Source organism: Kogia breviceps, chromosome 3 (assembly GCF_026419965.1).
Source record: "Kogia breviceps isolate mKogBre1 chromosome 3, mKogBre1 haplotype 1, whole genome shotgun sequence".
In the NCBI taxonomy this organism is placed as follows: domain Eukaryota; kingdom Metazoa; phylum Chordata; class Mammalia; order Artiodactyla; family Physeteridae; genus Kogia; species Kogia breviceps.
In genome coordinates, this window is record NC_081312.1 from 180334724 (window position 1) to 180359803 (window position 25080).

Consider the following 25080-nt stretch of genomic DNA (forward strand, 5'->3'; position numbering starts at 1 on the left):
TGGATCAAGGCTGAGGAGGGGATGCCGGGACAGGTGGCAAGACAGAATGCCGCGGGTCCAGGCTGGAAAACGGGCCCTCAAAGCAGAAAGGGCAAGAAGGGCTTGAGACAGGTAAGAAGGGCCAGGGCAGCAGAGAAATGCCAGGCGATGAATCAGAATGGGCTGACGCACTGCTTCTCAAACGTGTCCCTCAGAGGACATCTGCAGAGGAGAATCAACTTCCATGAGAAGAAGAGAGCGCTATGATACCACTAGGGCTACCCAACCAGTTCAGAGCGTTTTATCTACTTTCCTCTCCCCCAGGTGTTCTTGTAACATGGAAAACTTTGATTTTACAATAAATACAACATGGCCTCCCAATACAACGTTCCTTCATCAGGCATGGACTGTAGTTCCAGCCGCATAGAGTGGGTAGGTCAGAAGCCACCACTTCAAGTAATGTTCAGGAATAATCAAGCCAAAGAGCTGAAATCCCCAGTACGCGGGAGAGGTCTTATAAGCCAATGGAAAAAAAGACACGTACTAACAATGGAAAATGGGCACAGGATGTGAACATGCAATTCACGCGAGAAATAAGTAGTTCAAATCTCTTAGTGTCCCTAATTATTAATGTAATGAAAATTAAATAATGTGAAATTCTTTATCTATTAATTTGGCAAAAACTATAGATTCATAAAGCCCATTTTGGGTGAAGGTGTAGGGTTACGGTCCCCTCTCATAGGCTGTGGTTGGGGGATCTTTTTGGAGGGAATTCGGCAATTCCATCCACAGGCATTTATCCTACAGAAACGTTCAGACAAGTACCCATGACACAAGTACAAGGACATTCACGGCAGCATCATTTTGCTAGGGAGACACTGGGAACCACCCAGACATCGATCAGGGAGCATTAGATAAGTGAATTATGGCATATCAGTACAATGAGATTACGGTATATCTTTACATGTCTGTAAAGAATGAAGTGGACCTTTCATAGTCGTTTGGAAGTAAGTGAAGGATAAACTAGAAACTCCACAACGTCTGAGACCATGATTACTTCCTTCACCGCTGGATAATCAGGGTCTAACTACTTGGCTCAAACTAGACACTCAACCTGTGTGGAACAGACGGAGATTCGGTTAAGTAAAAAAAAAAAAAAAAAACAAAGTTACAAAACGTTATACAGGATGATTCAATTTTCCTTTTTATAACACACACACGTGTACTTTTTACACACACGCTGTTATTAACAGTGGTTATCGGGACTTCCCTGGTGGCGCAGTGGATAGCACTCTGCGCTCCCAATGCAGGGTTTGATCCCTGGTCAGGGAACTAAATCCCACCCGCATGCCGCAACTAAGAGTTCACAGGCCACAACTAAGAAGCCCGCATGCCACAACTAAGGAGCTGGCGAGCCGCAACTAAGGAGCCCGCCTACTGCTGCAACTAAGACCTGGTGCAAACAAACAAACAAACAAACACCGAACAGTGGTTATCGCTGGAGAGTACAACTGGGACAGGATTTTTTTACTTTGTACCTTGTTTTCAACTTTATACGTTAAAACTTTCAAAGTGGTTTTGGAATGAATATGTATTACTTTTTTGTAAGAAAAAAATAATCTGGAAGAATTATGTACCGTCTTCTCCCTGTGGGAATGTAAAGCTGGGTATAAGGCAACTGGGGGAGGCAGCTTTGGACGTAAGAAATCTTCTCTAAGTCACCCAGGAAAGATGAAGCTGGACAGGAAGGGGAAGTAGGTGGCCAGAGACGGACGGCAGCAAAAGAAAGTCCAGGCAGGAGGGGTCTGGGGGGGGGCCCATTTTGCAGCCCCTGGGATACAGGCCTAAGATGACTTTCTTTTCAAGCTCATTACAAGCCACGTATTTTTCAAAGGAATTTGGACGTACTTAGGGGGAAAAGTGTTAAAGCTACCATTTATGGAGCACTTACTATGAACCAGGCCCTCTGGCGAGCATGCTGCCTGCACTTAATCCTGATCACAAGCTAAGAGGTTCAGATGTTATGAATACATCTTACCCAGGAGAAAACAGAGGCTTTGAGTTTAGAAATTAAGAGACCCACCACACTCCAGGGTCCATGAGCCTCACTGCTCTACTAAGACGCTCGGGAAACTAACCGGCTGCATGGCAGGAAGGGCTGCACCCACAAAACAGTCCCTCTGCGTGGCATCCAGGAAGCTGTCGTGACCTGCGCTGGGCGCTGTTTGAGCTGGTCAGCACCTTAACCCCCTACGTATCTTAATACACATGGTGGAAACAATGAAACCTTTGGACCAAGCTATGTTTATGGAGTCCAACTTAGTTGTACTGTTTCAAAGTAAAAGACGAAGGCTCAGACGTGTCCTATAAATTCAAAACATGGTTCACGGGAGTCCTGTTGGTTCTACAAAAGCCAAATATTTTAACTTGGAAAAAGCAGAGTAAGAATTTTTGTGTGTTCATGGTTCTGTGAAACATAAAGCCAAAGTCTTCGAAGGCTGACAGGACACACAGGAAAAATATAACAAGATTGTAGATCAAGGGCTGCTTCCATTTTCCTAGAGTAGCATGACCAAAACCTTGCCTTCATTCAATCTGAGAGAAAATGTTCATAATTTACTGTCTGGGAAGAGACAGTCCTTTTCAATATAATCTGAAATCTTGACCCTCTGCTCTACTGCACAGAAAACTCAAAAAGAATGCTAGTACAGAAGTAACACCCCCCCGCCCCCGACTGAGATGTTAATTTACACCGTGGGTCAGTTAAGGATGAACAGGATTAAGGACTGGCGGTATTATATTTCTTCAGTCATTTAAATTTTAAAAAATATTCCAACTTAAATATACATGCTGTCGTACAGTTTCATCTTCAATGTAAATCAGGTGAATGATGATGAAAGCGGATCACATTCACAGCACCTTTTCTCTTCCAAGAATCTCAAGAGGGCTTCCCTGGTGGCGCAGTGGTTGAGAGTCCGCCTGCTGATGCAGGGGACACGGGTTCGTGCCCCGGTCCGGGAAGATCCCACATGCCGCGCAGCGGCTGGGCCCGTGAGCCATGGCCGCTGAGCCTGCGCGTCCGGAGCCTGTGCTCTGCAACGGGAGAGGCCACAACAGTGAGAGGCCCACGTACCACAAAAATTAAAAAAAAAAAAAAAAAAAAAAAGAATCTCAAGAGACTCTGAAGACTTGGGGCCCAAAGGCACCTTGGAGGTTGGCGGCGGTCACCTTCCCCGAGTGAGGCCAAGGGGAAATCTCCAGGGGTGAGGCAACCACAGCTTAAATCAGAGGCTCCCAAACTTCTTTGATTGTGATTCACAGCAAGAAAACCAAAGTTTCACGAATTTATCCTTCCTGCATGCAAGACACTCTGATATTTTCTATTTCTCTTCTTCCTCTTCTTCCTCTTCTTGTTCCTGTTGGTGACAATCCGCTAAGTTGACTTCACCACGCACTTACAGGTCACGGCCATGGCCCTAAGTGCCAAGTTTCCCCGGGGCTCTCCGCACACTTCCCGGATCCCCCAGCCTCTCTCTGGTTCCAGCAACCATCTGTCTGTGGGAGCCCCGACCCCACTTCCGGGCTCCAGGCCCACGTGTCCAATTGCCCGCTGGACGGCTCCACTTGCACATTTCAAGAGCCACCTTAAAATCACATCCAAAAATGTATTTTACGATGACTGTCCCCGAGTCTTAATAAATAGCACCAACCCGCCGTCCAAGCCAGAAACCTGGGCCTCATTTCCCATCCCTCCCGTCTCACAGCCAATTAATCACCGAGTCCCGCTTATTATGACTTCTAGATTGCTCTTCAGTCCCTCCACCCTTCTCCCATCACCACCTGATGGGGCTGCGGCCAGAGCCTTCGGCGCTGCTCCCCGCCCAGCCACGTCCATGCCGAGGCCAGGGTGATCTCCCAGAGATGCAAACCGCACCACGTCGTGGGCTGCCTCGGTGGGGCGCCGGCCGCCTGGGGATGGGGGCCAGCGCTTGCGCCGGGCGCTCCTCCAGCCTCGGCTCCGGCCACGTCTCGCCTTGTCCTAGAGGGCGGCTCTGGGGTCTGACACACAGAGAATCACCTGGACAACTGTGACAAAATGCCAGCGCCCAGGCCTCACTGCAGCACAGTTAAATCCGAGTCCCATTAGCGACTGTCCTGGGCTGCCAGAGGGATCCCTGCATCAGCTCTAAGGAAGGTCTTCGGCTCTTGGGGCCCTGTCACTTCCTGGCCGGCTCACAGCCTCGGCCCCATCCCCACGCTTACTGTTCAGGTCTTTCTCTGCTTAAATGTCCTCTTCTCAAGGGTCACATCCCTTAACTCCCCAGGGGAGGGCCCCTGGTTCTGTGTTCCTGTCACACCCTAGTGGGCTGTCAAATCTCCTAGCCTGGCACCAGGGGTTGCTCAATGAAGACCTACCATTGGATACAGGAATGGGTTAATTCTAGTATCAGGTATGCTGGGCTGGGACGCTACTGTTGAGGAAAGCTGGGGAGAAAGAAACCCCCAAAACACTACTGATGTACAAGGCGTAGACCAGCACCTGTGGCACGTGTGACGGAAGTTCTCCCGGCTTCCGTGGGGCGTGGGGTTTGCAACATATGAGGCCACTCGGTGCCTAGAGTCAATCGCGTCTTTTACGCAAGCTCTCCCAAGGGAACGCGTCTCGTCCTCAGCGCCTTCCGAGTTCATCGGAGACGACAGACAGGGCACCGCTTCCCCCATCTCACAAAGGATAAGCCTGAGTTGCGCAAAACGACCAGAGGGAACCAGAGGGAGACGGATCAGGCCTGGGCTCCTCCGGGCTGCACTGGCCCCTCCTTCGGGGCGGAGTTAAACAGCTCACAGGGACGGCTAGAGCTTCCACTCCTGCAGCAGCTGCTGCCCCACCATATTTCACACGATGCTTATTAAGGTGCCCACTAAAGTCTTGCTAGCAACGGAACAAATTATACATGTGGGAGGAGAACGAGTTAATGTTCACAGAAGAACCTTTATTTTTGCACCTCCTGATTTCGTCCTTCCTAAGATGTGCCTTAACCTCGCGTTTCCGTGGGGTTCTTTACACTTTACGTGTGGGTGTAAAGTCACGTTTGAGATACGATTCCTTTAGCCATACAAGCAACTTCGTAGGCTATTATGCTGCATCAACTTTTTCTGTAAAAATAAATTGTTCAGGATATTATTCCTGGAACAGAATAAATTCTTGGAATTACTGAGTAACTTATGTGCCATACCACTGTTCCAAGAACGCATTCCTTATTTTATCATGACAAAGTCAAGTTATTAATCTTCTGGCTTCCATTTCAACAATGAGAGATTCTGGGAGATGCACAGCAGACACCTGCATTACATTTCAGTTCAACTTTATATCATCCATAAACATCTCTGTTTTGGACACTTCGTCCAAACAAATGCTCACAGAATACTCTATGTAGCATTCAATTTTATGAAACTATAAAAGTTCCTTGCTGTTAATTACAGAGACAAACGTCTCATCACACATTTGGTTACCAGATAGCATAATGAGTTTTCTCCATTAACCTTTCAGATATAAAATTTGATTTCCAAGTTTAAAAAAAAAAAAAACACATTGTAAAACCCTTGGAATTCAAATAACACAGTATCTATTTGTACGTGCTGGGGAAAAAAATGCAATCCTAAGAAAACAATTTTATGGATTCTTATTTACAAGGATACTGATTGTCTGGAATCTCGAAAGAAAATCAGTCTCAACTTCTTAATGGTTTTAAAATATATGATCAAATATGCAGGCAATAAGCTGTCCTCTGTGCGGAAAGGAGGCACAGTAAGCTGACCTTGAATGGAATGTGCCCCTTGATCTTGCTCTTCTCGGGACGGTGCTGCAGCTGAATTGGTCCATCACAGCCTCTGTCACGTGTTATGCCCCTTCACAGGGGCATCTGAGAGAGAACGGCGAGGGAAGGGCACCCAGTCTACGGCGATGCGATAGTTTCTCTCCACTCAAAGCTGAAGGGCCCCACGTGCCTGGGCTGCTAAGGACCGCGCTCTGGCTCCCGTGTGCTGGGGGCAGTTCTGATCGTCACACTGACTGGGTGCCATCCTCCCGACCTGAGTGTGTATTTATGCTCCCGACATTCAGAGGGTGAGATCTAGACCTCCTTCCACGCACAGGACAGTCCTGCCCAAGAAAACCGTCTCGGCTCAACAAACTGTCCCACTCGGATCAGCTAATAACTGGCGGCAAACTACATTTTAACATGTCTTAACGTGGTCCCCATTCATTTATCCAAAATGAGCGATCGAGAGGCTACTTGGTGCCAGGTATTGTGCACTGGGAACACAGGAAGCTTGAAGTCTCGCCCTGCAGGAATTCAAGCTGAGACTCAAGCGGCCAACAGAGGATCTCACGGGCAAGGCAGTTAGTAGAAGTGATTGTAGGCAGGTGACCAGCAGAGCAGATGCCAAGCCCACGGCATTGCAATATTCCAGGGGCACCTTCACACCACGCAGCTTAAGCCTGCGAGGCCCCTGGGGGCGGGGGCGGGGATACACACAAGGGCGTCCTATTCCCAAGTTAAACTTTAAAAGGGGGCCTGGGGGCTTCCCTGGCGGTCCAGTGCTTAAGACTCCGCGCTTTCACTGCAGGGGGCGCAGGTTCGATCCCCGGTCCGGGAACTAAGATCCCGCTAGTCGTGTGGCTCGGCCAAAAATAAAGAAAGAAATAAAAGGGGGCCTGCTGTTAACCTAGTAAGACAGGGAAAAAAATGTGTAATGCAAAGTAACTGTTCCATTGTCAGTGTTAGTGTATGTTACTCCTGCCGTGTGAGGTCCAGGTCGCTACTGAGGAGGATGTGTGGATTTTCACCTGGTGCAGCCAGGACGGGAGCTGGGAGGTAAAAGAGGTGAATGACAGAGCTTCAAGATGGCTGATCTCGCTACTTTATTTTTAATTTGAAATCGGGCTCCTAGCACATTCGCCAAGCATCCTTGGATGTTTGTGATGTGACCAGCGTGGTGCTGGGCGGTGGGGACGCAGAGATGACCGTGAGGGAGTTTCCAACTGGGGGGGGGAGGGGCGGGCGGCGAGACAGAAGTAGACTGACAGTGCCTTCGCTTTGGTAGAGATGCTGTGGAAGGAGAGGGGAGGGGGAATCAGAGAAGACTGCCTGGAGGAGGTCAACGTGGAGCCTTTAGGGATGAGAGAGCCAAGCCAAGCAAAGGGGGCATGATGCAGGTGCGGGGCTGTGCCAGCAGAGGAGGTGGTCCGTGCAGCCGCCAAGGCGAAGAGGTAAAGAGGGGAAGTGAAGCTGCTGCAGGAATGGGCAGTGGTTTGGTGCGAAGGGCAGTGTCAGGAATAAGCTTGAGGCAGGCAGGTGGCGGTTCGTGCAGGGTCTTGTCTGTCATCTGGGTCCTAAGCTGATTCTCCAGGGGCCTTCCACGCGCCCCCCGCCTCAGTCACCGTAGGTCCCAGCATGCATCCTGCTATTGCGCTAACATTCCTTCCCAGGGAGTGTTCTCTCCAATAATCTGTTACTTTCAAGAATAATAGACTTGTTGCATAAACGTCCTAGATCTATTTTCAACTTTGAGATGCAAGACACACTGTTCCGGAGTCTTTCTTTCACCTTATGGATGGCCGGGCTCTTTTCCTCCAACAGGAAACATCCATATTCCTGTGGGAACCAGGGAGGCTAAATTGTTAAGACATCTTCTTAGATTCTGTCCCTCATGAAGACTTCTTTGTTTTAGTGATGCGGTCGTGATCGTTACTGGAAAAGCCAACTCTCACAACCCATCACACGTTTCACTTATACTGCGGTTGCTGAACCACACCGAGCTCTTACGACAAACAGAAAGACAGGTGCGTGCAGTTGTGCGATGGGGTCGGGGCAGGGTACCCAAAGGGGCCATTCACCAAAGTCTGCTGCTGCCTAATGCATGGATTTTCTTAAATCCAGGTAGGAAAACTTGCTGCAGGTGGAACCCGAGAACCAGACAGTCAGTTCTAAACATGGGCTTACAAACAGGACAGGACAGTCTTCAGCCCCTTTTGTAAAGGTGTGCCAAGATCACAGCGGAGTACGGAGCCAGCAGAACATAGGTTCTTTTTCAGTTTGGGTTTGCAACATGTCGCTGCTTTCATATGCGAGCTCCTCTCCTTTTTGGTCTTTTCTAGATTTGAAAAGAAAACTGTATTTCGAGCTGTCTCTCACCCATCAACATCAGAAATCCCCAACTTCTACGCTAGTTTAGTACATGACCAAAGCTTCTTCGGTTAAATGAGGCATATCTTTGGCTCGCTAACTGTCTAAAATCTCAAGACGGTAGTATATTTTAAAGCAAACCTTCAGAGTCCTACGCAACCGTATCCAGTATACTCATGCAATGAGATAACGCAGCTTTGAGTACCGATAATATGGGTACCTACTGTGATCAAACAAAATGCTGTGCTAAGTGGTCTAAAGGATTCAAGACAGAATCCAGGTCCCACTTGCTCTGTGATCCTCCATTGTATATGAGGAGAGATGGGGCAAAAACGACCACAGTTCAGCGTGGGAAGTGTTTGGGGTGACCTGGAGCACAGCAGAGGCACATACAAAAATGAGGAACCACTAGGCAGTCCACGTAAGTGCCATAGGAGAGCGGTGTTCCTATTTAGTGCTGAGGTGTCCAAGAAGAAAGCATAACCTCTAAGTCAGAGGAGAAGGGAGAAGGGGATAAAAATAAGAATACAGCATTTTCTAGTTTGAAAAAGTGTTTCACCGTATAGGACGTCCTGCGTGCTGTCGGGGCATATGATGAGGGGCTCAGGACCACCACGAGCGCCGCGTTACGGAAGCTAAAGGCCACCCTCAAGAGTCTTGTCCGAGGTGTGCTGAACTGTTAACCCGAGATTCAAGCTGGGGTTTTCCGACCTTGGTGGATGTTAAACAAACCTTAGTTCCTTTCTTCCTAAATGGGTCCCAGGCTTCCCTGGGCCCAAGCCTCTGGCTGCCCCCTTTCCTTCTACCTGTGGTGGGGCCCCCTTTCTCACCTGGAAGTCCTGCTTTGCTGGGGGGGTGGTGGTGGCAATTGAGTTCCAGGGAGGTAAGTTCCATCAAAGTCGAAGATGGTGATGCAGATTAGGGGCAGACTGTGGATACTCAAGACTCAGTTAAGGGATTTCACCTTGGCCCTACAATCCATGAGAGGGCAGTTAAGTCTCTGAGCAGGGGCGAGAATAGTGAATTACATACTAAGATCATCAGCTCGTGTGGGCAGGAGGGGACGGAGGGGACGGGGAGGACAGGCCGCTCTGGCTTAAGGAAAAGAGGACAGAACTAGATGTCAAAGCACCCGATTTGAAGCGGGGCCAGCTACTAATTCCTGTGTGACCTCGGGCAAGTCACTGGCATCTCTGAGCTCAGCTTCCCATTTGTCTAAGGGACACCAACACCTACCTCATGGCGTGGTTATGATATTAACTCGGTGATTGATGCAAGGATGAGACAGGCCTATAGCAGCAAAAGCTCCAGAACTTCAGGCACTAAAGTAAGTGCTCTCCAAGGACAACGAAGTCTGCACCCACGGCTACAGCAGCACATGTACTTATGTGCACTTATATTGAAAGAAGCCGGCCCGTGAGCCATGGCCGCTGAGCCTGCGCGTCCAGAGCCTGTGCTCCGCTACGGGAGAGGACACAACAGTGAGAGGCCCGCGTACCGCAAAAAAAAAAAAAAAAAAAAAGAAAGAAGCCCTCAGTGTTTAGGTCTCCTCAAGAGGCTCTCAAATTTGACATTGCTTGCTCTGGTTTTTGAAGCCATTTTTGGACCCACGGTAGAACCAGGTATACTTTCAGTGCCGCAGGAATTCTCGGAAACCATCTGGACAAGAGGCTTTTACACGGTGATGAGGGCACCCTGACAGTTCTGCAGAGGCCGGCAGAGGAGGGTGGGACGTGGGGCAAGGTGCTCTGGGCTTCTCCTGCCTGCTCCTGGCTGCCCCACTCCGCTTCCACTTCTGTACATATTGGAGTCCCAGCCAGGAGTTCATTTGAACGAGCCTTTACCTGTGGTTAAGGGCATGGTTTTGGAGACAGACAGACCCTGGTTTGTATCCTGGTTAGAACAACTTTGTTATCCTGGGATAACAAAGTTCTTAGCGTGGGGACTCCCGGGGAGGTCCAGTGGTTAGGACTCGGTGCTTTCACTGCCGCCTGGCCCCGGGTTCAGTCCCTGACCAGGGAGCTAAGATCCCGCAAGCCGTGCAGTGCGGCCAAAGAAACCCAAAAAACAAAGTTCTTAGCGTGGTACCTGCCACGCAGCAAACTCGATGAATGACACCTACTCTTGTTGGCTGCATTGCTAACCCAAAGAGAATTTCGAGGCTCTGGGGACCCTGGTAGAGGCCGCTGTCATCAAGAAAGCCATTGACAGGAGATTCAAAATATCAGCGATCTAGACCCTGCCCACTTGGCTTGGCTACCGCACCCTGAGCCTCACCTTCTGAAAGTTGTGCCACAGACTGAATATTAAAAAGAACAACTAGCTAGACCAGGGCCCGACACATAATTGGAGTGCAATAAATATCTGAATGAATAAATGGACCAGACACCTGAAAAATAGACGTGTTTCATATTTATCTATTATAACAGTAAATCTAGAACAAAAGCCAAATATAAAAGATTTTATGGAACGTTTGTATTATAGTTATGAATAGTAAGTTCACCGTCTCATTAAAATTTTTCCTACAAGTGCCCTGCTGCCAGCTGAGGTCTCTCCAATGATCCTTGGGATTTGCCTGGCTAAACCAGGCGGAGGCAAAAGATCTTTGGACGGGAGACCTGGGTTTCCTCCACGTTCTGCTACTTACGAGCAAGTCACTCAACTCTTGAGCTTCAGTTTCTTCCTCTGGGGAATGGGTATAACAACACCGCCCAGGCTACCGCACGGGTCCGCTGTGAAAGTCACGGGATGACAGATGCGCCAGCGCCGTCCAAACTACCAAGTGCGGCTGGCACTTAAAGTCCAATGACAGTGATGCTCCGCCCTCTGCCGAGACCCACATCACCCCTCCCCCCTGGATCTTCTCCGACTCCCCTCTGCCCACCCCCAACCCTCCCCTAGGTCAAGATCTCCCCCTTCCAGAACTTTCCACCCGACCCGGAACGTGATCCTTCCCTCCCAGCTCTGCTTCTGCTCATTGCCCTGAAGGTTCACATTTGTGATGTATCACGCACGCACGCTGTGCATGCTATGGGGTGTTTCCAGCTCAGGTGGACCTGCGTGGGGTCCCGGCTACGGCGCTTGTCCCTTGGGAGACCTGTGGCAGCCCACCTGACACCTCTAAGTCTCATCTACAAAACAGGGATGATGATAAGCCTCGCAGATTTGCTCCGAGGAGTAACTGAGACCCTTCACGTCAAGTACGCGACTCAATGCCGGGCACAGAGCGCCGCAGCCCTTACGGCTGACTGAACTCTGCTCCTTCCCAGGGTCCTGAATGTGCCCGATCACCCCAGCTGGATTTCAATTCTTGAGAGCAGGGTCCCTGTCCTATCTTTCCCCGGACCCCACTGCCACTCTAGGAAAGTGCTGAGTTCGCCACCTATTCTCAAAAAAACTGTTGAATTGATCAAAACGAATTAAGTTGTTTTTCTCCAAAATAGTGACCCAATCTTTATAGTGGCCCATCACGGCCAACTTGACAAAGCCAATGTCCACAGGGTAAAGTAACCTCTTCGGATCCTGTTATCAAGTTACAAACGTGTGAGGGGGCTTCCCTGGTGGCGCAGTGGTTGAGAGTCCGCCTGCCGACGCAGGGGACGCGGGTTCGAGCCCCGGTCCAGGAAGATCCCACGTGCCGCGGAGCGGCTGGGCCCGTGAGCCATGGCCGCTGAGCCTGCGCGTCCGGAGCCTGTGCTCCGCAACGGGAGAGGCCACAACGGCGAGAGGCCCGCGTACCGCAAAAAAAAAAAAAAAAAAAAAAAAAAAGTGCGAGGAACGCCCAAAGCGCTCAGCCAAGCCATTCACACCATTGAGCTATCCTACCTCGCTGGATATGCTGCATGAATCAACAGCCTGAAAATAGTCCGAGGAAATTGATTTGAGGTGGGAACCTCTGCCAGATTCTGGAGCGTTCTCTTTCCCTGAGACATGAGCTGTAATCTTATAGGCGCAGATAGTATCAAAGATGACACATATGTACGTTTGAACACAGAAAATCCCATACAGCATCCCGAGGGCCATGTTTGAGGAATGCGTTCCAGGTGAAACAGTTCTGCTATTTTGCTAACAAACTCCTTTGGACGTCACAGACCTCAGGCAGAATTCTACGCCATAATGAGTAACATTATGAGTAGCCTCAAGCCATTTACGACACAAAGGTGATTTACATTTGTGAATAAGAACTATTAGCTAAATAAAAGTCCACTTTATTACACTGTCAACAACAGAATTCTGATTCTCATATGCGATCAGTAACTATTCTCAATTACTCTAGAAATCAGGTTTGCATCATCATTTGCTCTTCCACTTTTTTTTTTTTTTTTTCCCAAATTGACCTGAAGATCACAAAAGAGAAATGTTCTTTGGGAACCATATCACACTTTTCCCAGAATGAGCGGAAGACTGAGAATAACCCAGGCATTTTCATGCTGGTCCATCTTTCGTCTCTTGATGTCAAAGGCCTCCCTGACCAACAACTGAGAAACTTATCCCAAGCCTGGCCTTTCACTGATGTTCTCTTATCTTACTGGACTCGAGCTAGGAAACACAAAGCCAGGCCTGCCCAGTGTTGAGTTTACCTTTGACCGAATTCCGAGCGCTAGCATCTTCCCGCTCTGCGTCCTTCACTCTCGTACCCAGAATCCACCTCCTGTATAGCGCCCTCACCCTTTTCCAAGCAGGGAGCAGAAAGGGGGGGGAAAGCCTGATTTGTTGGAGATGAACGAAACCAAGGATGTGATGTTCTTTTTCATGATACATGTACGTTTTTCTACTACTAGGCGAGTTCTTCATTTCAAATGGTTAGATCGAGTGGTGCTTTGATATATAGAATTCCAACCGATCAAGTTTAGGGAACTGAAAATACAGGATTCTGAGTAAGTTGAAGGAACTAAGGAGAGTACTATCCAGGAATATCCTTCTGCTGGGTCTTAGCGTTTCGCTTGACTGTGAACGTTTTGGGTTCTAGACCTCTGAACAGTAAACAGGTGCTAGGAACAGTGCTGGCCTCAGTCATGCTCTCTGCCTGGATGGAAGGATTCACGTGCCTTTGGTGCTCACTTGTGGAAGAAATGCCATTATTTCTCTCCTCTCTTACCTCTACTCATTCTCTGTTTGACTTCTTGGTCCTTTGCAACCCACCCTTTCTCTTCCACGAAGCAAAAGAGTGAGAACCCCCCACTGCCTGGCTTCCTCGTTGTTCTAGTTGGCAGTACACTGGATCTGAGCACACATCCTGCTTCCTTAAGACCCATCAACTCTCCCCAGAGATACGGCCGTCCTGGCCCTTGCTCTCAGTGGCTCTTGCCAGGACCGTCTCCCGTGTTCTGTCTCCTCGTGTGCGGCACCCAGTTCTCACCCTGCCCCTGGGGCTCGAGGAGGTATCGGGGACGGGCCAGGTGAAGGCCAAGCGCCATGATGTACCCTCCCTTCCAACCTCACGGGTACTTCATTCTTCGTGGCAAAATCCTAAGTCGTTTAACTTTTGGCTCATGGTCTGCAAATAACAAACTGCACAGGCAGGGCCCCTCAGGCACAGGATGTGCACCAAAACCCACCCTTGGAAAGCGGGGCATCATCTTGGGGGACCTACTCATCCATCACGCAGCTACGCCTGTCACATGGCCTCCAAGATGCTGCTTTGCTCTGCTTGGCCCCGGGGCGAGCTGGGAAGGAGGGTGGGAGAGCAAAGCCTGGCTCTTCTCTCCGACCCCTGATGCTGGTGTGAAACGAACACAAAGCCAGACAGATGAGGAGTGGCTCCGTGACCGCGAGTCCTATCAAGAGGTGGTTCGGCCGGACAATCACACTTTTCTTTTCCTTCCGCTTTTTGGCTGGAGAGTTAATTTAATTTTGTCATGGCAGGATTAGCAACCGGGCCACAGAGGTGAAGGGACATTATCATCAGACAGCATATTAATCCTCTATCCCACCCAAGGCAGAGGCAAAACCAAACAAATAGCAGCTTCTTGGAAATTGAATTTCTGTTACCCAGATGTCAAAGATGCAATACCCCAATTACGCAAACTTGCCAGTGGAGCGTGCCAGTGGATACGCAATGTAAATGGGGTGAATGCAGAGCCACACGACTGCACGGTCAGCATCTGGCTCCGGGTGTGAGTGATAATTAGCACTGTGCGTAGACACTAATAAACATTTATGTCTGAAATTACAACTTTTAGCAATGTTAATAAGGGATATATTGGCAATCTGTAAAATAAAAGGTCTTGAAAAGAATGTCATACATTAAGCAATGGCAGACGTTTCCCATTCTGGCACAATCTTTTTTTTTTTCCTTCTCTCTAATTGCAAATGGCCATGCTGTTTTGCTGAGAAATTAACTGACATAAGAACCTACCTAAAAAAATGGGTTGTGTCTCTTTGGCCTCCCCATTAACATCGGTGCTGAATTCTGAGATTTTATAGACCTCCTGGTGATAATCTGGGGTAAGAAAACAACGAAAAATTAGAATTCTAATGACCTTCAAGATATGAATAAGCAAGAAAGGCTAGCATCTCGTTGTATAGAGTAGGTATAAGCTATACTTTAATTTGTAAATATAATTTTCGAGAACTCAGTTAATCACAGAATTTGTAGTCCCCGGCCATCCATACAGCTTTGCTGGCTCCGGAGAAGTACACAGACTTGAAATTATGACTTTGACTTTAGAAAACGGCTCTGCTTGATCACACGGTTTTCGCAGGAAATTTGGCCCACAGATGCCCGTGACATACGAGGCTTCTTTTCTTCCAAATGACAAGTATGTTTACAAGGAATAGAAAGAACCTTGCCCAATCACAGGCCAGGGGAAGATGCCAAATTTCTCTCTACAACCCATTTTCATGAGTAGATGAATAGTATGCTTTAGAGTTACCTGGTACTCTCCGCTTACCCAGAAAAACCCCAGCCTTTGAGCAGATTACAGGCAAGCACTGTACATGGAAAATACTGATTTGTTATTTCGAGTATAGTATAATTTGGATAAGAAAGTGAGTCTTGCATTCAGCTACTGCACTTTAATATGCAACCGTTTATGTTCTAAAAATGCACCTGCAGAGCAGAGAGAAAAATCAGACCCATCATTTTTTTAAAAAAAGGAAAAAAACAAACTCGCTATGTCAGTCAAACTTTAAGACACAGTATTTTACAAGCTTCTCTATAGAGGCTACTGTGCTTTGGCAGTTGTCTGTTTCCAAAAAGTAGGATCGCTTAGGTGAGAAACTAGACTGGGTCCCTTGTTAACAGCGATGCCCTTTCTGGGGCCTTAGACCTCCCAGGACAAGGTCTACAAAACTCCTCTCACTTCTAAGATAAAGTAGTAGGTTCCCTGCGGTCATAAATAAGAAAGCAGCCTACATTCCAGAATGAATCAGATAGACCAAGAGGCCAGTCAAATATGGAGGGACTTTTAAAGTACAAATGACTGAGCAATCAACACTGCTAGGGGAAAAAAATGTACGTAGAGACAAGGAAAAGCCAAATATTTTGAATACGTAAAACTACTTCAGGCTTTTTTCATTAAACAGTATCCGAGCTCAACAGGAGGAAACAGGAGTAGATCTCCAAAATGTCTATAATCAAACCATTTTCAGAGTGACCCAAAGCAGGCTTTACTGAATCTGCATCATAGTTAGCTCAGCTTAGCTGGAAATTGCAATCGCCCTCCAGTTTTTCACCAGCTTACATGGGACTTCTCCAGGTTAACACAAATCGCTTCGCTCTCTGCTCTGATGCCCATGCTAGATAAAACAACAGAGGACCAAAGTGGAGAGGTTCTCTGGTTTGGTTCTGACTTCAAGCTGATTCAAAAGCGATACTTAAACAGGATCATTCTAAAGTCAGTATCGGGACTTGTGACATGATGGGGAGAAAAAAGTCACCTGCCTCTAATTTAAGGTGACACGATGCATTTGGATAGACACATTTTTACGTCTGCCCGGAAGTTCTCATCGTTTTTCGAAGTCACATCAGGAAAAACAGGGACTCTTTAACAAGTCACTGACCACAGGCAGGATTATTCAACTCTCGCCTCGCCTGATGAAATAAACCCAAGCCCAGAGACTGCGGTGCACACCTGTTAAATCGTCAGGGGTCGGCTGGATTTTTTTTTTTTTTTTTTTAATGATACTTACCTGACGGGTAAGTGATCTATTCGAAAACACCTTTCCAGGCCAAATAACGTAGCCAGAAAAGATGCTGAATGTCAACAATTCTTATTTGGGCTTGGACACCTAATGAGCGTTTTTCTCCATCTTCCAAACGCCACCAGCACCTTTCTTCCTCCTCTTTGGGGGTTGGAAAACACACCGACCCCCAACCCACCCCAAGCCCTGGTCCGGGTTGGTGTCCGCACGGCCTTATGGAGAAGCGTCCTCCCCCACCCCGCCGCCGAGCCACAGGAGTGGAATACCAAAGAAGGCTCTCCGCGCCCCAAGTGTCATTGTTTGCTAATTTCCTGATGTGCCCTCCGACTTGTTTACGCGGAATCACATCCTGCCTCCCCCCCGCACAACTTTCCTCGCCGCCCGGAGTGGGCGGCCGCAGCCCCCCCCCCCTCGGGAGGGGGCCGGGGGGTCCCGGGAGCCCCGGCTCCCGGGGGGTTGGCTGCACGGCCCGGGCGACGGGCAAGGGGCCGGGGGCGGTTTACGCGGCGCCGAGATCCTCGCTCCGCCGCCCGCACGCCCCCCGCCCGGCCCGGCCCGGCCCGCCGCTTACCTCGGCTCACCAGTTTGAAGCTCTGGGATTTCCTGCTCCGCTTCCTCTCCGAGAACTCCATGGTGCGGCGCGCAGGCGGGCGGGCAGGGCAGGGGCTGCGGCCGGGAGCGGCCGGCCGGCCGGGCGGAGGGACGGAGGGAGCGGCGGCCGAGGCGGCGGCGGCGGCGCTGGCTCCTGTCACCCGGCAGCGGGAGCGCGGAGACCTAGGTCCGTCTCTTGGATCCGCAGGGGGGAGGCACAGGCACGGGAAAAACCACTCGAACCCGCCGGGGGCTGCGGCCGGCGGGGCCCGGTGGGAGGCGCTCTCCCGGGAGAAGTTGCCCCCTCCTGGCCGCCGCTCAGCGCGCCCCCCGACCCCGGCTCATCCCCGGCTGCCGGGCGAGACGCCGCCGGAGCCGAACTTTCCGTTGGGGAGCGAGTAGCTGGGGGCGGGGAGGGCGGGCCGGGGCTGCCGGCGCCCTGGGCGCTCGCCGCGGGCCGGCCTGGGCGCAGCTCAGGACGCGGCGGCGGCGGCGGCGGCGGCGGCGGCGGCGGCGAGCGCGGCCCCGGGGACGCGGCGGGCGGGCCGAGGGCGGTGGCGGCGGCGGCGGGGTGCCAGCCGGGTCGGGGCGCTGACCGCCCCCGCGGGAGGAGGGGCGCCGGGAGGAGGCGGCGCCGCCGGGACCCCAGGGCCACCTGCTGGCGGAGCGCGGCTGCCGCCATCCCTGGGGACCCGGGCCGCCGCCACCCACCGGCCTGGCCTCGAGGAGGAGCCGGAGGCCGCGGCGCGGCGCTTTCGGCCCGGCCGGCCGGCCCTCCCGTCCCCCCAGGACCGAGGACCCTGCCCGGCGCGGGGGTCCGGACGCCGGCGCCGCGGGGGTCGGCGAGTCGGGGCGCGGCTGCCCGGGGGGCCAGGCTCCGGGGCCCCCCCGAGCTCGCCTGCGTCTCCTCGCCGCTCCCCGGGGCCGATCTCGTTTTCAACAGCCCTGGGTGTCGGGGACCCTCCTGACCAGCCCACTCCTCGCCTTGGGATTCCGGGTGTGCGAGGGCCGGACTCACTGGTTTCAGGCAAGTTTTAGGGGAAAAAAAAAAAAAAAAAATCAACCGAAACCCAAAAACTTACCCATCTGCGCTCTGCAAGGAAGAGAGATTTTAGAATTGACTGATGAGCCGAGTATGGAAAAGGGTGAGCTTCAGTTCTTCGCCCCAATACGAGGAGGGATGTAGGAAGATCGGGAGTTATGTTCAAGGAGAGAAGTTGAAATGGGGGCTTTGGGGAGGGTGGAAGGGGTGAGCGGTGCGACGTCAGGGGGTGCCCGAGCGCTCTGCTGACCCTTAGGGAAGAAATGGCCAAGGCAGGTGCAGGGAGCTCTGCCTTTTGATGTGACAATGCCAGAATAATTGGCGGAAACCGAAAGCTTGTATTAGTTTTATACAATATTCTTTTCTAGGGAGCTAAGAGCACACCATTGCTTTCTCACAACAACTTTATCGTGGGAATGGAAGAGAATTCTATACCACCTGGGACTGGCGGGACAGAAATGTGATCTGACAAGCTTAAAAGTACCGCCACCAAACTGATCATCTCTAGACCAGAACACAAAGAGAGTAGAGATACGGACAACCCATCCAGCACCGGGACAAGCTCAGGCGGCCTCAAAAGAGAGAGAGGAATAAGGGGAAAGGGTATGTTGATAAGTGCGGTAACAGGTTCCACTGCGAGTCTCGCTCAAATGAGGAGACAGCAACCTGAGTAAACATATACACACCAGGAAATTAAATCAAGGAACAAGGTAACCCAGCAACGAGTGGAAGCAGAGCCTGGTATGCCTTCTGAGGTCTTATGTTAGGTGGCCTGTATGTGGCAAGTGGGGAGGCTGGTTATACCTGGCTTGGAGGCGAGAAAGAGGACCGTTCACTGAGTTCGCTAAAGCAAACCCTTAAACAAGAGGTTCTTTACTTTTGTGATCACTGTCTCCTTGGAGATGATGTTCAGAGCTCAGGGCCTTTTCCAAGAAAATATGTGCAGGACAAAATTTTGTATAGATTTTTTTTGGAGTTCTAAAAGGTGGCAGAAGGGATTAACGTGATAACAAGGGTTGATCAACTAGCCTATTTGGTTCTCTACGATTTTTTTCCCCCTCTTTCTTTAAAACCAAACACCTAAAGAGGTTTTGAAGATTTCTAAAGAAACAAAGCCTATGAGGCTGCTCCCTGGGCTGGGGCCCTTTCTTTCTTTGTAATGCCTTTAAAAATGTTATTCCAGGAATTCCCTGGTTAATAATCCACCTGCCAAGGCAGGGGACACGGGTTCGAGCCCCGGTCTGGGAAGATCCCACATGCCACGGAGCAACTAAGCCCGTGCGCCACAGCTACAGAGCCTGCGCTCTAGAGCCCGCGAGCCACAACTACTGAGCCCACATGACACAACTACTGAAGCCCACATGCCTAGAGCTCGTGCTCCGCAACAAGAGAAGCCACTGCAATGAGAAGCCCACGCGCAGCAACGAGGAGTAGCCGCCTCTCGCTGCAACTAGGGAAAGCCCGCGCGCGGCAACAAAGACCCAACGCAGCCAAAGATAAACAAATAAAATAAAAACAAACAAACAAACAAAAATGTTATTCCAGAAACCACAAGGCTGAGCACTCTACTGATTGAGGAACATTTAGGATCGTTCATGCCTTGGAGCATACAATGAGATTTTCATTATGCTTAAGCTATGATAAAATCATTGAAGGTGACATGCCAGGAAGGGGGATATTAACGACTTAGCATTTTCAGTTCAAGTGGGAATATGAATTCCATTTGCTTAAGAAAATAATTTTGATACAGCTAGGAAAAAGTGTTTCATTGTGATAATGTTTTAAAATAATGATCATTCTCCTTGACCTTTTTTCCTGGCTCAACAAAAATGGTCTGTGAGCAAGTTGGTCTCCAGAGGCCATAGGTCAGGCCTGTCCTATTAACATGTAGAGAAAATCAACAAATATTTGTTTATTCTCCACCATGCCTTTATATTAAAAAAAGGTATATATTCATAATTAGCATTAAGTAAAGATCAATTACAACGTTTAACTAGAAAGAGATTGCTTCAAGTGGTAGGTGATAGTTGCTTGGGCTGCCATAACAAAATACAATAGATGGGGTGGTTTCAAGAATTGAAATTTACTTTCTCCTAGTTCTGAAGGCTAGAAGTCCCAGATCAAGGAGGTCTGGCAGGGTCAGTTCCTAGTGAGGGCTCTCTTCCTGGCGTGGAGATGGCCGCCTTCTTGCAGTGACCTCACACGGTGGAGAGAAAGACAGCACTCATCTCTTCCTTTCCTTTTAAGAACAGTAATCCCATCATCAGTGCCCCACCCTCATGACCTCATCTAAATCTAATGACCTCCCAAAGGCCCCACCACTCTATACCATCACATTTGGGGGCTAGGGCTTCAACATAAGAGTTCGGGGACAGGGGACACAGTTCAGTTTGTAGCAGTATTGTTTTTGGTTAATTGAATATACTTTTTGTGTTGAGGTGTTCTGGATAGTCCTGTAGGAGATGTACTAAGGTCATGTCTCTGTTTCAATAGTCCAAGTTTCCCCAGAGGTTTTAGAACTGCAGGTTTACATATTATTAAAGCTCAGGGAAAACTGGTCAAATATTCCATGACTTCACGTAGGCCAAATATCTTACCATATGACCATTCTAAAACTCAGTTGATTATAAAGATTAAATGTAGGTTTTAATCTCTGACATAAGACAGGTAATTTGGCCAGAGAACATTTAAGCAATCTTAACCCTAATTTTTAAAACTCCATTTCTGAAAACTCTGTCCTGAGAGGAATAGCATTATGAAGATCTCCATCTTTATTTACAGCCCTGCTGTCCAATAGCAATATAATGCAAGCCATAAATGGAATTTAAAGTTTTGTAGTAGCCACATTTTTAAAAAGTAAACAGGTTAAATTTATTTGAATAATATTTTATTTAAGCCAGTATATTAGACATAATATCATTTTGACATATAATCAATATAAAAATATGCATGAGATAGTTCACATTCTTTTTCTGTGTGCACTGTCTTGAAAATGTTGTGTATTTTACACTTAGAGGACAAACCAATTCAGATTGGCCAAATTCAAGTATTTAATAGCTACATACGGCCAGTGGTACCACATTAGGCGGCTCAGATTTAGAGGAATTATATGATTTCAACCATGCTGTGTACATAGAGATGACTACACCTGGTTATTGTTTAGCCCTCCAAAAGAAGCAGATAAGCAGGATGGTATTAGGGCTTGAGGCTGTTTATAAATCTTTGATTGGAGTCTCTGGAGTGGAAAATCATGTAGGTCGATTCTGAATCCTTCAGGAAGATTTAATAAGCATTAACTTTTCATTTTATGATGATCGCCCTTCAGAAGGGTCATAGAAAGGATAAGAGGCGGCCCTCCTTGAGCCTCAGTTTATCAATTTGTTGCTGGCATAACTCAAGTTTCCACTTTCATTTACTTTATGGGTTTAGCGACTGTAACTTAAAAGACAGGAGGTAGTATCTTGTAAGAGATTACTGAAGTGAAAATGAGATCTTGGAATGTGTCACCCAAAATGTTACCTTATATTTATATGAGGCTTCTCTTATAGGAACTCAAGAATACTTACACATTATCTAATGCTCTTAATTGCTATAAGAGGTTGGTAGATATTAATATTCCAATTTTGCAAATGAGGAAAATCAGTTTTCATAAGACCAATTTTTAGTGAAACTCAAATGCCGTACCGGTTTCCTGACTCTTAAATGTGATACGTTAACCTTACTACCTTTCTGCCATTTCTTTAAGAGAAAAATTTAATGTTCTTTTTTTATTAAGATCTAACTTATATACAGTAAAGAACATGCCTCTTAAGTGTACACCTCAATCAATTTCTTTTGCTTCCATCTACATCCGTATAACCACCCTCCCTCCAGGTTAAGATCTAGAACACTTCCAGCACACCAGTCAGCTCCCCTGTGGGAGCTGCTCCCCTCCCAGCAGATAACCCTTACAAGGACGCCACAAGTCTAACCTCTACCACTATAGCTTGGTTTCACGTGTTCTTGAACTTCATAAAAATGGCACCGTACAGTGTGTACCATTTTGTGTCAGGCTTCTTTTGTTCAACATTAGGTCTGTGAGGTTCATTTCTGTTGTTGGGTGCAGTAGGAGTTCATTCTTTTTCTTTGCTCTATATTAGTTCATTATATAAACATACCGCAAATCTTTATCCATTCTACTCTTGACGGATATTCTTGTACATTTCAGTTTGTGTCTTTTGGTGGACATAAGCACATGTTATCTTGTGTATATGTTCATGAGTGGAATTTCTGAATTATAGTATATATATATATATATATATATATGTATATGTTTGGCTTTAGTAGGTGCTATAAAATAGTTTTCCTACGTAGTTGTACCAATTTGCACTCTCACCAGCAGTGTATGAGAGTGCTTAGCTGTCTCTTATCTTCACCAACACTTGGAATTATCAGGGTGTAGTGGTATACTATTGTCTCATTGGGATTTTAACTTGCAGTGACATTTAGCACATTTTCACGTGCTTTTCGGTCATTTGGACATCCTCCTCTGTGATGGGCCTGTTCAAGACTTTTGGCCATTTAAAACATTTTGAGTTGTTGGTCTTTTTCATTAATCTGAAGGAGTTCTTTCTATATTCTGGATATAAATCCTTTGTGAATATTTATATTACAAATGTCTTCTAATCTGTAGCTTGTATTTTCATTCTGAATGTTCTTAACATTCTGAAATTTAATGAAAGTGGGTTTACAGTTGACCCTTGAACAACTCAGGGGTTAGGGGCGCTGACCCTCGGCGCAGCCAAAAATCTGAATGTAATTTATAGTCCGCTTTCTGTATATGCAGTTCCTCCTTATCTGTGGTTCCTCTACATCAGAGGTTCTGCAACCGAGTCTTTAACCAACTGTGGGCCATGCAGTACGGTAACACCTACTACTGGAAAAAATCCAAGTACAGTATAAGTGGAGCCGTGCTGTTAAAATCAGTGTTGCTCAAGGATCAACTGTATAGATCTTTTTATATCACATTAAGAAATTATTTTCTAGGGAATTCCCCGGTGGTCCAGTGGTAAGGACTGCGTACTTTCACTGCTGAGGGTGTGGGTTCGATCCCAGGTTGGGGAACTAAGATCCTGCAAGCTGCGTGGCACGGCCAAAAAAAAAAAAGAAAAAGAAATTATTTTTTATATGCATGCTTTTCTTTTAAACTTGAATTTGTCAATGTATTAGTTTCCTGAGGCTTCTGTAACAAATTACCACAAACTTGGTGGCTTAAAATTGTGGTAATTTGTGCTCTCACAGTTCTGGGGGCCACGAGTCAGAAATCCATCCCACTGGGCCCAAATTCAGGTGGCAGCAGGGCGGTGCTCCCTCCAGAGGCTCTGGAGGGGAACTTTTCTTGGCCTCTTTCTGGGCTCTGCCTCCCTAGCTTCTGGAGGCTGCAGGCATTCCTTCACTTGTGGCCGCATCCCTGCAGTCTCTGCCTCTGTCTTCGTGACACCTTCTCTGTGTGAAGTCTCACCCTGCCTGTCTCTCTCTTTTTTAAAAAAATTAATTTATTACTTTATTTTATTTTTGGCGGCATTGGGTCTTCGTTGCTGCACATGGGCTTTCTCTAGTTGTGGCGATTGGGGGGCTACTCTTCGTTGTGGTGCGCTGGCTTCTCATTGCAGTGGCTTCTCTTGGTGCAGAGCACGGGATCTAGGCGCGTGGGCTTCAGTAGTTGCGGCACATGGGCTCAGTAGTCGTGGCTCGCGGGCTCTGGAGCGCAGGCTCAGTAGCTGTGGCGCACGGGCTTAGTTGCTCCACGGCACGTGCGATCTTCCCGGACCAGGGCTCGAACCCGTGTCCCCTGCATCGGCAGGCGGACTCTCAGCCGCTGCGCCACCAGGGAAGCCCTCTGCCTGTCTCTTATAAGGACTCTTATGATGGCATTTAGAGCCGCCCTGATTCTCCAGGATAGTCTCTGTGCCTCAGGATCCTCAACTTAACCACAACTGCAAAGACCCTTTGTCCGTATAAGGTCATACGCACAGGCTCCAAGAATTAGGACATGGGTCTTTTTGGTCTCCTTGTTAGACTGACGCCAGAGCAACTAAACTTCAAGACAAGACGGTGGTATTATAGACAGAGTTCTGGCTGGCAGTTGGGAGACCTTAGTACAACTACCCGTGTAAATTTTTAATGTCTCCAGGCCTCAGTTTCTATATCTACAGGAATAATAACACATGGCTTATTCCCTCTACAAAGTTGTTTGGGTAAAATCCTGCATGTGAAAGTGATTTAAAATATTAAAATCTGTGGTCATGGTTTTAGTCTGCGCCATACTTGAGGTGCAATTGAGTACCTTACTTCTGTATCACAGTTCTCATCGTTGCCATTGAATGAAATTACTAGGTAAGTAAATTCTTCCTGTGGCATTAGTGGCGCCCAGGCCATAGGGCAAGTTAACCTAGATTTTTCTCCCAAATGTTTGGGACAACAGAGCACTGAAGTTTGGAGTGTGTCCTCTGGCATCGGACCTCGTGGCTTTGGAGCCCAGCTTGACTGCTTCCTAGTGGCACCACCTTGGCCAGTTCGGGGTCTGATGTGATATAGCATCCTCCCAGCACCATATCAGGACAACTTAATGCGAAGAACTCCGAACTAGTAGAAGGAGCTTAGCTCCTAAACGGGGTAAAAAGCATCCAAGGGGTGTACAGAGGTTGCAGCCACTGCCTCTTGGCTGAAGGAGAGGGGACAATAAAGGGACTTAGGATGAAGGGAGGGGCACCACCTCCACCTCCATCCCCCTAACCCACCCCCACCCCCAAGGCTGGGAGGCACTCCCCTTCCGAGAAGCTGTGGCTACCTCGTGAACATGTAGCCTGCTAGTGGGGAGAGACGTTCCCAAAGGTGGGACCAGAGCTGGTCTGCGGAAACAGCTCCCAGTGAGGACACCGTGGCCCGAAGTGCAGCTGGACTCCTCCAAGCTAGCCACTGGGCTCCCACCTGAATACCTGCCATGGAGGGTCTTCCTGGGGCTGTGGCCTTGCAGTGTCTCTCTGGCGCCCTCTGTTGACAGCCTCACCTTCCGCCAGCCTCCCGCTCACAGAAGGGTGGGTTTGGAGCTGAGAGACTGACAGTCGCTGATTGATACTGATCCTCTTAGAATGCCTT

At 48.6% G+C, this 25080-nt stretch overlaps 1 protein-coding gene across 5 annotated transcripts in view; it reads right to left on the reverse strand.

Annotated features, from left to right (window-relative positions):
• Positions 1 to 17299, reverse strand: part of BEND7 (BEN domain containing 7) — a 75601-nt gene extending 58302 nt beyond the window's left edge. For 3 of the 5 annotated variants that reach the window (XM_059059196.2, XM_059059195.2, XM_059059191.2), the window contains exons 1-2: positions 16882 to 17299; positions 14524 to 14607 (exon numbers count right to left, since the gene is read on the reverse strand). In XM_059059196.2, coding sequence (XP_058915179.2) covers positions 14524 to 14607; positions 16882 to 16942 — 145 coding nt within the window. In that variant the 5' untranslated portion in view covers positions 16943 to 17299. The remainder of the gene's footprint in view (positions 1 to 14523; positions 14608 to 16881) is intronic. The other 2 variants (XM_059059199.2, XM_067030449.1) reach the window with 2 other exon arrangements.
• Positions 17300 to 25080: the final 7781 nt, after the last annotated feature.